Source organism: Castor canadensis, chromosome 6, assembly GCF_047511655.1.
Source record: "Castor canadensis chromosome 6, mCasCan1.hap1v2, whole genome shotgun sequence".
NCBI classification, from domain to species: domain Eukaryota; kingdom Metazoa; phylum Chordata; class Mammalia; order Rodentia; family Castoridae; genus Castor; species Castor canadensis.
The window spans coordinates 68777643-68790661 of record NC_133391.1 but is presented as its reverse complement, the minus strand read 5'-3'; the positions used below and the strand labels follow the sequence as shown (position 1 = coordinate 68790661).

Genomic DNA, 13019 nt, shown 5'->3' with positions numbered 1-13019 from the left:
AGAAGATTCTGATGACACACGTTCCAGAGAGGTTAGATGTGCAGACAGGACATTGACGAAGTATAGAAGTGTCAGGCATCTCAACTAGTAGGTGAAGAGCAACAGAAAGAGAAAGGATCTGTGAGACTACATCTTTATTAAGGTTCATAGGCCTTATCCTCTAGGCTTTCCAATGAGAGATTTGAATTGATTGGTTTAAATAACACACATGAGAAAGGAGGAATTTATCTACAAGACTCTGGTGATGACTATTCATTTTGTCATTGTCAGTAGGTGCAGGTTGAGGTATGTTTGGATCAATGAGATGATAAAAAAGCAGGTTACATCAACAACAACTATTTAATATTTGAAAGTTATAACTTACCCAAGCATGTTGGGTTGAACTAGGTTGCAAAAAACTACGTCATATGTGAGAAAAGGATGATGATCTACAAGCATACAATGTATAAGAATCTATAAGCATGTTAATATCAAGAAAATTAAGATTAAAGTAAAATGGTATTTAGCTTTTTCCTTATTCAAACATATTTCATCTTCTTCATGCAGCTAACAGGGATATGCAATCACTAAGTGTGAGTTTAAGTCTGGATAATCTCAATGAACTCAGTATATTGTTTAGAGACATTACTGTGCTAATTATATTTTATGAATTTGGATTTCAACATCCACGGAATTTTAGTCTAATCAGAACACAACCTGTTTCTATAATATATCTCTTTGAGGAGAATTTTGGCATCAGCAGTTACTATGTCAAGGAAATATAGCTGTAAGTAAAAGACTTTCTTTGCATAAAGACTTTTGTTAAGAGGACTACCTTTAGCTAGACAGAGCATATTCCAACATTCCAAAATCTTTTCCTGTATTGTTTCTTCATTCGTAGTTTTCAACAAATTTGGAGATTTAATGATTTCCTTGAGTTGTTCCACAGGAACTTGCCAGTCCTTAGCTAGACTCTGCAAGGATGCATCATCCACTCCAAAGTGGACTTGATATTGGTATAAGCTTGCTTTCAGCAACTTCACATCATTATCGATGATGTCATTCACTATAGGAAAGTAAGTCGATATTCCAACCATCAAGGTTTCTAGCCAGATAAACTGCTTCAGAAATTCTCGCTTCCTCTCAATGGCTGCCTCTGTAATATTAGGCAAGGAAAGCAGGAAACTGTGGCGCTTTTGAGCAGGGAGACATTTTATTAGGGTGTCCATCAGGACTGGGAAATCATACTCAGATAAATCCCTGCTAGAGATCAAGAAAATCTGTGGTTCGTCAATATTATTCTTCTTAAAAGTATCCACACAGTAGTTTCGGATCAGCTGCAGGACCTTTTCTCTATCATAGGTAGATGGTTTGCAGTGCTTTTCATTCCATAAATCAAAGTCCACCTTGCTTCTCACAAAGTAGAAATTCTTCTTCATATATCTGACTGCTTTGGCAAGGTCTACATCATTTTTTGTGAAGCGTGTAGAAGAAATAATAATGAAGAAGTCATACTCACTGAACTTTACTTTCTCCAGATAATCTTTTGGCTGGAAATTCGTGGTTCCAATGCCAGGCAGGTCCCATATGATCACATTGGGAATGTTTCGGTGTTTGTATGGCATTCTGTGCATAGTTGTTTCCACTGCCCCAGTGGGAGCCGCATCTTTCTCTTCATGACCAACCCCTCTCAGGGCATTGATGAAACTGGACTTCCCTGTGCCAGACTCCCCTGTCACAGCAACATTGACTGGGGTGTTATCAATTTCTTTTAATGCATCACTGATTGCAGAGTTTGCCCCCTGGATGTTTCCTCTCATCAGATGTGACTCAATTGAATGGATGGTTTCTTGAGAGATGATTTGGTTTTCCACTTTCACGTTCTTAAAATATGCAGTAAAGCTGGAGGCCAAATCTTTCTGTTGTTCATCATTAGATGTACCAGAGAACAGCTGACCCATGACTGTGAGCAAATAAAGGAACTGAAAGAAAGAAGGGAAAGTTGAAAGAGATTGCTGTGCCAGAAGATCTTTGTGTTTTGCTCTACCTAATAGTCTTGCTGCCTCAGTTCTGTTTCCCTCAGTTATGTTCTGATACATTGTTTCTAATGTCATCTTTATTATGGAAAATTTAAAACTTAAAGGGAAAATAATAAAAATCTGCATGTGTTCTTTAGCCAACCTTAACTGCTATAACAACATCACCAATCTAATTTCATCTAATTCCACTGTAGTATTCTAAAGCAAATACGAGACACTTTCATTCCATGCATAAATACTTTAGTATTTTTCTTTAAATTATAAGGAATTAAATTAATACAAATGTCATGACATTATTGCACTGGAAAATAAGTAATGATTCACATCATCAATATCTAATCTGTGTCAAAATTCCTCCACAGTCATACAGGTTTTTGTTTTTGTTTGTATTTTGTTTTTATACCATTGTCTACAATCAAGATATCAAAAAAGGTCTGTACTGCATTTTATTGATATAATTCCTAAGTTGCATTAATTTGATTTTCATGAGTTTTTTTCATTACTGTAGAACTCATGTACATGAGTCATTTTCCATGAGGATTAAACTTGCAATTATATAACATGAGGCTTCTCCATTTTTCAAGTCCAAGTTTAAAGCCATTTCCTCAATGTAGTATTTCAGCATGTTCAAGCCTTTATTTATCTCTCCTGTTTTCTTTTATAGCTATTATGTAATGAAAATAATCTGGGATGGGAGCATGGCTCAAGTGGTAAATTTCCTGCCTTGTAAGCTCAAGGCCCAGAGTTCAAAACTACATAAAGCAAAAAACAAACAACAAAAACAAAAAGGAAAAAAAATTAATCATATAGAATCTTCTTTGAAAAACAGCATTTGTAAGGGATGCACTTCAGAAAAGCTTATGCCAGAAATTACTATTCTTACTTTGCCATCTGAAAGTCACTTCTTTTAGTAGCTTTATAGAGATATCATTAGCATATGAAAACTATATCTTAATGTGTTCAACTTGATTGTTTGATACAAGACCATCTTGTGAAATGATAATCACAGTCCAGCTAATAAAGGTATCAGCTCTACACTGTTACCATTTGTATATGTTTGTGGTGAGATTTATAATGTACAGTGTTAGCAATTTCAGGTGCACAATAATTATCATAACTATGTTGTACATTAGAGCTTTGGAATTTGTACAGCTTTCATAACAGAAACTTTTTGTTCTTTGATCAACATTACCTCACTTCCCCCATCCTAGCCCTGGTAACCAACATCTTAGTCTCTTTTTCTGAGTTTGACTATTCTACATTTCAAATATAAGTGAGATCATGAAGATCACTTTTCAACTGGGCAGCAGAACAGGATGCGAGCACCATGGATGATGTTAGTTGCTTACTTTCCATTGTCTCTTCCCAGATCCATCTTGACATTCTTAGTCTGAGGAAAACTGGAAGTAGAAAAAAATGCCATGGAACTCCTCAGACCCTATGTAACTTATTCTTGGCACATTTCATGCTAAACTCTTCATCTCAGTCTAATGCTATCTTCTGGTGTTGTAAATTGTAAGATGAAAAGCCTTGGGGTGATCCTGCTCTCCATTATCACTCAGATAAAAGCATGGATGTTGATCACATCCCATGCATATGATTAGAGTCCCTAGGAGCTGGCTTGGGTACATGTGCAGAGTAACTGTCAATCACCCTAACTGGATTCTCCAAAACCTCCCAAACCCTTCCCCCACTCACAGGCCATAGGCAATTGGGAACAGTCCAAGTTTTCCCCACCCCCAAATTAAGGATGGTATAAAAAATGCCTTAAAACAAAAATCTGCTTATTTCCTGCTCCTGGTTTCCCCCCACCTGGCCAGATGGGGCATCTATTGTTTTTGTGATGCCTTCCCTTTACCTTTAATAAACTTTTATTATCACCCTCACTATGTATACATATCCTACCTGTATGTATCTACTTAAGATATAGGGAATCTGGAACTTTCTGTTTACAAGCAACTACAAGAAGTCTGCTTTGTGACCCAGGTGGACAGCCTTGTAGATTACATCAGCAGAGAGCCCTCACCTTCCAGTTTCCAAAATAACTTAGCCAGCTAGAGGCACCAAAAAGTGTATGGGCATCGTTGAGAGTTAGGCGAGGTTATGTCTCCCTGCTTGTGCTACATTTACTACCGTAACTGCTCCCGTCACTGATTTCAATCCATGCTCTATACAGGCCTCTGACTACTGTTCCAGTTCTTACATGAATTTTAAGAAAAATATTTTCTTTCCTTCTCTCTTTTTTCTACATTAGGGTTAATAAAATCTTCTCATACCTCTTAGCTCCTTGGTGCCTCACCATCCCTTATTTATTGGCCTTATTCTGGCCCAACTTTCTGGAATTGCTCTTGCATTGCAGTCTCTTCATTTGAGCACTTACTGATGAATCCTGCCTAAACTGTAAGACGTGACTTATTTTCTTGCGGCAGGTGCTGCAAAGATATGTGTATCCTTTCCTTTCCAAAGAATGTTTTATATATCTGAAATAAGGGATGAAATATGTAATACCTTCAATTCTGTATAAATGTTCTGCAACCTAGGTCCACTTTTGATTATGTCATGCAACATTAAATGGAACTTTTCCCATTGTTTGTGAACTGGGTACATTATAAAAGAGAGCTGCTAGGTTCATCAACATAAAAATTGAGAGGGTCTGGTGAACTTGCCCTTGAGAACAAGTCTTGTTAGCCATCTCTAGTGTCTAGCTATGAGAGGTAACTAATGATTAATTGTGGAGATAGATTATGAGTGCTTCAAGATGGTATGAAGTTTAACAGAGAATTCTAAGTGTTTTCTCACTTGTATCCATGTAGGAAAGTGGTTGGAACTGGAGATCATTAGGTTGAACAATATAAGTCAAGCTCAAAAAGACAAATACCACATTTTTGCTCATATGTGGAATCTAGAGTTAAAAATAATAATTTTAATATAATAGTAAGACATGATTGTAAAAGGGTGACTGAGGAACAAATGGGGGTAAATGGGAAATGAGAGGGTGCTGGGTGATGAATATGATCAAAATATAGTATATATATGCATAAAAATAACAAAATGAACCTCACTAATGATAAAAAAGTAGGGGCGGGGGGCAGGGTGGTTATAAAAGTGTAGTAGAAGGCATGAATTTGATCAAAGTATATTATTAATGTTTGGAACTTTCACAATTAAACCTTTTGATACAATTAATTTATGTTAGTAATTTTTAAAAGAGCAAAGAAATCAACCAGGAAAAATGATAAGGTTAAAAGAAAAACTTTATATTACATTATATAAGGAAATATTAAAAAAAACCTAAGTTTCAAAGAACATTTGTTCATTTTTATAAAACTGACCATATATTCTACGGATATTCTCACCCATGATATAGTAACATTAACCACTGCATTACTTATATTATTGGAAGACATTGTCAATTTTTTTAAAACCAATTTTCATCACCAGAGGAAATAAATGAAGCAGACTGTCTCTAGGGGTCTAATCTACAAATAGGAAGGAAGAGAGAGAGAGAGAGACAGAGAGAGAGAGAGAGAGAGAGAGAGAGAGAGAGAGAAAGAGAGAAATACAAATAGGTCATTGTGTAAGGCAGCATTCTAAGATAATTTCCAACAATTAATGATTTCTGTATTCACTTGCTTTTGTAATTCTCTTCCTTCCAGCTTTGGTAGACCTGAATCTTGCTTCACATAAGGAGAATATACCACCACAGACTGGATGTCCCTCCTCAATCCTGTTAAAAGACATTGAGGTTTCATTTTCTGGAAGAGTCTCATGTTATCTTTGGAGAAGTAAACTGGCATTTGGCAGATAACCAGGTGGTAGGATTGAGGGAAGCCTCTATTCAACAATTAGCAACGAGCTGAAGTTCTTATTCCTATAGTTCTTGAGTACCTAAAGTGTGCCACCACCATGTAAACAAGCTTAGAATAAGACGCTTCCCTGTGAGCCCTCAGAAGAGATCCCAGCCCTCGTCCACAACACCATTACTGCAGTCCTGTGAGAAAGGCTGAAGATGAGTATCCAGGGAGACAATGTCTATATTCATGGCCCTCAGAAAGTCTGAGATAATAAATGTGTATTATTTTAAGATGATAAATTAAGAGTAATTTTTTGAACAGAAATAAATAATTAATGTCCAATGGATATTTGCTCAAAATATAAGAGAAAAAGATGGATGAGAATGAGATATATGAAACAATACCATTCACTCAATTAAAATCACAGATACACCACCCCCTCTATTTCTCTCTGTTATGAAGGGGATTCTTAAAATGATGTGAATAATCAGCAAACTTAGACACTTAAAGAAATATTAATAAAATATAAAAATACTCTAATAAGAATAATAAATAGGCAAGAAATATATTAGACTTTGAATGGGAAACCATGGCAAAATTTAGGCTCAGTAGAAATTTCAAGAACCTTGGTAAATTTACTTTAATAAATATGTGTCACATTTCTATAAAACATGAAATGTTGAAATTAGTGAGAGATCAAATACAAAATGCCAGAAAGCTAGTAGCTGCTAAAAATTGAAAAAAAAATTAAACTTCCCTAATTGCAAAATAGTAAGTTGGATTCAAATGGTTCAAAAGATCTATAAAGTATCAAAGATCATAGTGTATGTGTCATATAATGTAGATTTAAAAGAGAAGGAAAACCTATTCCACATGCTTAATTCGTTTTAGATGTAAAATAACACTGATGGCAAAACTGAATAATGAAAATAAGAGAAAATGATAGATCAACATTTTCCAGATGGAAAAACATTCTAATAATAATATTAGCTACCTGAAAGTGTCATATATACATGCATGTATGCTGAGAATATATGTCTGTATTCATAAATACATATATTAAATCAACTAGAGATATATAAGTAGTCTACTAATATGAGTGTGACAGTTTGGAAGCAGGAAAAAACAAGATGAATGTTGAAGAGCAGTTTTAACTAGCTCAGATTTGGTGGCTCTTCCTTCCTATCTCCTTAAATCTATCTCCTCCAATACTATGTGAGCACATTGAACCCACTAGAAAACCTTGCAGTTATCCTTGATTCTTCTTTTTTTTTAATATCTAATTCTGTATCACATTTTGGTTGTTTCTCTAAACTTATTCATATTTGGTCACTTGTCACCAACCTACCTTCTTCAAGATGCCATCATTTCCAGATTAGATTATGACAATTCATCCTTAACTCTTTTTTTTGCTCTTGTTTTTCTCAACAACATAGATATTTCAAACATAAGAAGATTTATCTATTTAATGCATAAATTAGATCATGTCACCTTTGTCCATAAAGCCCTCATAGGGATTCTTGTTTCACTTGTAGTGAAAGTCCTTCATATACACAAAGCACTGCCATGTACAACACACCTTTGAGCTCATTTACTACTTCTGGGCTCTGTGGCCTCTGCATCCAATCCACCCTGCTATTCCCTGAGCCACACTCCTATCTCAGGACTTTCCACTTAGTTATTGTTCCCATTTATTTTATTGCTCTTTCCCTTATGGCCACATGGTTCATTATTCATTCATTATTAAGATGTTTTTAAAATATGTCAGGCTTTCTCTAAATTTTATATTCTTGCTGAGATACAAGATTCACCTATCCCAATCACTCACTCTACTTTTTTTCTGTTTCCTTTTCATACCAATTATAGCCAAAAGGACTGTCATTTCAACTCAGGGCCTATACTTTGAGCCACTCAAAGTTGTTATAGTTTTTTTTGAGATAGAGTCTTGCAAACCATTTTCCCAGGCTGGATTTGAACTGTGGTCCTCCTGATCTATGCCTCCTGAGTAGCTAGGATTATAGGCTTGACCGACTGCTACCTGGCAGAAATGATATTTTTAGGTATGTGTTTGCTATCAGTTTTCCACAATGTATTTGAGCCTCAATGAGGAGGACGTGTTTTTGTTTTGTTTGCTGATCCATCACTAATACTTACAGAAACGTGATCACTTACTATATGACGAATGAGTGAAGTAAATGGGGAAACCACTTCAATGCTCCTGAGAATACTTGTGGCTATTCAGTGGTTCTAACTGATCTATGGGCCAATGAAGTCCTACTCCCTTTAGAGAGAGTGAGTGTCAGTATTCTAATGAGGATCAAACAAAATCCTAGTACAATATCCTAATACAGTTTGAGTGTATTATTCACACTTTTTGTCACTGAATAATACCTAAGATAAAGTTTAAAGGAGGAAAGACTTTTTTTAGTTCCTGGTTTCAGTCCCTTGTCCCTGTCACTTTTAACCTGGTTGAGGTTGAATATCATGGTGGAAGGGTGTGGTAGAACAAAGTTGCTCACTCATGGTGGTCAGGAACCAGGGATGAGGAAGAGGGATGGATGGGGTGTACATATCACCTTCAAAGACGTGCTTTCAGTGACCCACTCCCTCCAACTAGATGCCCCTTACACAGTTCTATCACCTCCTGATATCTAAATAGATTTGAAATCTATCAATGGATTAATCCAATGACAGAGTGAGAACCCTTATAATCTTTCCCCAAAGCCCTATCTCTCAAAACTGTTTGTAAGGAGGATCAAGGCCTAAACAGAGCCTTCTGGGATACAATTCATATCCAAACTGTAACAGGGGCTTTGCCTACAATCATGAAGCTCTGGGTGTATGAGCCAACATAAGTGTATACAGACTCATTGCATACATAGACTATGTCCCTAGTCTGATCTATAGTAAAAATGAATAAAATTGTATAGGAAAGAAAGTCTACGGAACTGTTCAACCTGACTGCAGACACAAGGTTTTTGTATTCTAAAGGGTGGGCTGATACATGAACACAACCAAAGTTGAGTGTTTGCTTAAAAAAAGCAAAACTAAAGAGCACAACGTGAGAAAATCTCCACAAATTTCATGAACCACATGAGTCGAATTTTGACAGGTGGCATCCACAAGTTTATCAATCACTCCAGTGAAATGTTAAATTAATTACTCCTTAATAATAATAATTTCAGTTTTCAGATTCCTCCAAAATGCTTATGCATCAGACATCAGAAGAGGAAGAAAAAATTATTATAATAGGCAAGATAATGATACATTGGGTCATTATTACTGTTAAGGCAGATCACGGAGTACACAATCTTTGATCCTTGAATAAAGTTTCAAGATGAACATATCAATGCAGAATGACAGAATAAACCTTCATGAGAAGGTACCAGGACACTATGACATAGAACCAATGGTGAAGAGCATGGTCAAGGTGAAGACATACATGTGCCTCTGGTAGTAGCTTTCAATCGGTTATTTTAAGCTTCCTGGGAGCTTTTTGGCAATTTCTGGTTGTTACAACTGGGAGTTGAGATGCTATTGGTATAGACAAGAAAATGTAATGCATTCAACATCCAACAATTTATGAGACATGTAGTCACCACCACTACCCCATCCTCTAAGCCCTTCATTCCAAAGTCTTATCAGGCCCCAAATGTCATCAGTGACAAGGTTGACAAAACTTGGGCTCTGGGAATGAGTGAACAATCCAGTCTTTTCTTCTTTACCTACTGTATAGCATATCTCAGTCCTTGGGTGTGGTTGACAGGAGGGACAAATAGAGAAAAATTACTTTGATAGTTTTATGAAGTCTTTGGGAGAACTCATCTATGGTGATGGCAATTGTTCTCCTTGAAGCAAAGGAAAACACAGAAATGTAAAGGAATCCATCCAGTGTTGATTTGTAGACGAAGGGAAGGGATATAGGCAAATACTAAGAATTTTGCTGACACTTTAGATTGCCAAGTAGAGTTTTTCTTTTCATACCAGTTCCCAGGAAAGATTTGATGATGGAGAGGACAATACATAATACAGGGACCAGGACAGGCATAAAACAAGCAGCATCACCACACATCCCTGAGTGATGCTTGTGCAGCCAGTATGTGAATCCAGTGAACTCTGCAATCTAGGGCAAGATGAAGGCCTCCTGGGAGCAGCCTCCATGTGCCTGAGTCACTGGAGGTGGGAAGAACCAAGTATGGAAGTAGCATCATGGCCAAAACCCAAGGCAAGATCATCTCTGACTATTGGCCAGGAAGGCATGGATAAAGGGACTATAATAAGAGAGAAGCTAAGCCTACAAGCAATCACAGAAATAAATACTGCAGCCAGATTTACTGAGGAGAGGGACAGGCACCCACCAGCATTTACAGATGTCATTTAAAGAACACATGCTTTTCTTCACCAGATTGTATCTTCTTGGTTTTCCTTTCTTACTCTTTTTTTTCACAATTCATTGTGTTGGTGATACAGACTCTAAAATTTATCTTAACATTCTTGCAGAGTACAAATGCAGCTAAGTAAGATTTGAGATACCAATCACTATAAAAATGAATTTTTAAATGACATTTCATCAATATGTCTTGATATGGCTTACTTTTCTTCACAAATGTAAGATGAGATTGTTAGCACTCCCACTGTACAGTAAAAAGTAAATGAAAAAGACTTCCTACGTGTAGTACACTTTCCATACCCAGTTATAACAGAAGTGGCATAAATGGTGTGTCTCTTCCCTCCTAGTCTAGCTTCCAATAGAGTGAAAGGAATGAGAAGTGCTGAACTGGGTGAAGAGAAGTAAGAAAATATAACTATAGAGTAACAGCAGATTGAAACACAACAATCTCAAACAGGCTGTAGCAATATTTCACAATGCATTCTGATACATGTATTTTTAACCATTCTAGGGGGAAGCACTAGAGGCAGTCAAAAATAATTGGATGGTTTACGAAGTAAATATTATCCAAAACATTTGCTTTAGATTTACATAAACTTGAGTGATTAGTTTAGACCATCCACAGACAATCCTGCCTCCCTCCCATCAAGGATCCTTCCTTGTAGAAGATCTAGCTCTCCAGTCCAGGTTCCCAAATGTCTCCTTACCTACCAGTTCATTAGAGAAAAAGAAACATTTGGGGCCAGAAATCAGCTTTGAATAGTCTTCACGAATTACCAGAAAATCCTAGTCGATGTGCTCACTGTTGGTCAAGCAATATCCCCAACTATGCTCTAGTGTCTTTTCGTGAAATCCACCTCCGTCTTGCTCTTACAGAGTAGCAGATAGAAGGCACCTGAACAGACTTTTATCCTCACATGAATTTTCTCCCAACCCTCAGTATACTGTTGTCCAATCACGGAGGAGTCTAGTGACATTCCAGAATCTACTGCATTTCCAAGAACAGAAAGTGAAACAAAACTAGACTTTTTTTGTCTTCCTAGTGACTCAGTGAATTCAGAGAAGAGAAAGTTGAATAGTCCTGAGATAACAAGAAACCTGGGTGAAACTTATGGTCTCCCGTCCTGCACAAGCTTGTCCTGGAAACCTATATGAGGGCCATGGGAGATGTAGGAAAGACAACAGACAGCAGACAAAACATGCATAAAGCTGGGGCCAGGTAGGCTTGGTACCCCCCACCTCCAGTGTGTTTATTATATACAGTAGCAACATGAGGTGGAGAGGCATTTTTCAGGGGAGGGTCATGACACCGTGATCCTTGGGAACAGGAGGAACCTGTGACAGCTTCTCTCCAAACATAAACATTAAAGGAAAAAAAATGAAATAAAAATAGAAAAACCATACAAAGAATCAATGAAACAAAAAGCTGGTTCTTTGAAAAAATAAACGAGATTGACAGACCCCTGGCAAATCTGACTAAAATGAGGAGAGAAGAAACCCAAATCAGTAAAATCAGAAATGCAAAAAGGGAGATAACAATAAACACCACAGAAATCCAGGGAATCATCAGAGACTACTTTGAGAACCTATATCCTAATGAATTGAAAATCTTGAAGAAATGGACAAAGTTCTAGATATTTATGACCATCCAAAATTGAACCAAGAGGATATTAATCACTTGAATAGATCTATAACACAAAATGAAATTGAAGCAGCAAGAAAGAGTTTCCCAAAAAAGAAAAGTCCAGGACCTGATGGATTCTCTGCTGAATTCTATCAGACCTTTAGAGAAGAACTAATATCAATTCTCCTTAAACTTCTCCATGAAATAGAAAAGTAAGGAACACTGCCTAACTTATTCTATGAAACCAGTATTACACTCATCCCCAAACCAGACAAAGACACCTCCAGAAAGGAGAACTATAGACCAATTTCCTTAATGAACATTGACGCAAAAATCCTCAATAAAATAATGTCAAACCAAATCGAACAACACATCAAAAAGATCATTCACCATAACCAAGTTGGCTTCATCCCATGGAAGCAGGTGTGGTGCCACATACACAAAACTATAAATGTAATACAGCACATTAATAGAAGCAAAGGCAAAAACCACTTCATCATCTCAATAGATGCAGAAAAAGCCTTCAACAAGATCCAACACCACTTCCTGATAAAAGCTCTAAGAAAACTAGGAATAGAAGGAATGTACCTCAACATTGTAAAAGCTAGGTATGACAAACCTAGAGCCAACATCATACTTAATGGTGAAAAACTGAAACCATTTCCCCTAGCTTATGTCTTCTCTTCAACAAAATTGGAGAAAAGGGCAGAAAAGGTTCTGCCTGGATGTGAGGGTGGTGGTGGGGAGAGAGAGGAGGTGGGGGATGAGGGGGGAGAAATGGCCCCAACAATGCATGCACATATGAATAAATGAATTAAAAGCAACACACAAACAAACAAACAAAAAAAACAAAGGTAGAAAGAACAGCCACATCCATTGGGGAAACACTTCTCTCCATCACAGTAAAAGTGCTTAAAATAATACAAAGAAGAGCACGTGATGAAACCCAGAATGCATTTCTTTGTCAGCAAATATTGCTGTATGATACATAGAAAGACTATAAAAGAGGGGAAAAATAAATGTTGGAATTAAAAAAAACCCCAAAAATCCCCCAAGCTGTACTGCATCTTGCCCACTTCTGCAGCTGAGGCTGTGCCAATCAGGCATGTGATTTTACTGGGCATAACTATACTTGATCCTTTCTGCAGTTTGTGGCTGTGCCAAACTCAAACACGCAGCTTATTCAATACACC

The 13019-nt window shown here is 36.9% G+C and overlaps 1 protein-coding gene across 1 annotated transcript; it reads right to left on the bottom strand.

The window, feature by feature from the left end:
* Positions 1-320: 320 nt before the first annotated feature.
* On the bottom strand, positions 321-11083 carry LOC109693550 (interferon-inducible GTPase 1-like). The gene is made up of 2 exons (XM_074076631.1): positions 10980-11083; positions 321-1961 (listed from the first exon to the last, which is right to left on the bottom strand). Exon 2 carries the CDS (start codon positions 1938-1940, stop codon positions 681-683), a length of 1260 nt encoding a protein of 419 aa, XP_073932732.1. The 5' UTR covers positions 1941-1961; positions 10980-11083; the 3' UTR covers positions 321-680.
* Between the last annotated feature and the right edge of the window lie 1936 nt (positions 11084-13019).

Excerpts from the sequence above, each read along its gene's own strand:
- LOC109693550 (XM_074076631.1), bottom strand. The coding sequence starts at position 1,940 with ATGGGTCAGCTGTTCTCTGGTACATCTAATGATGAACAACAGAAAGAT.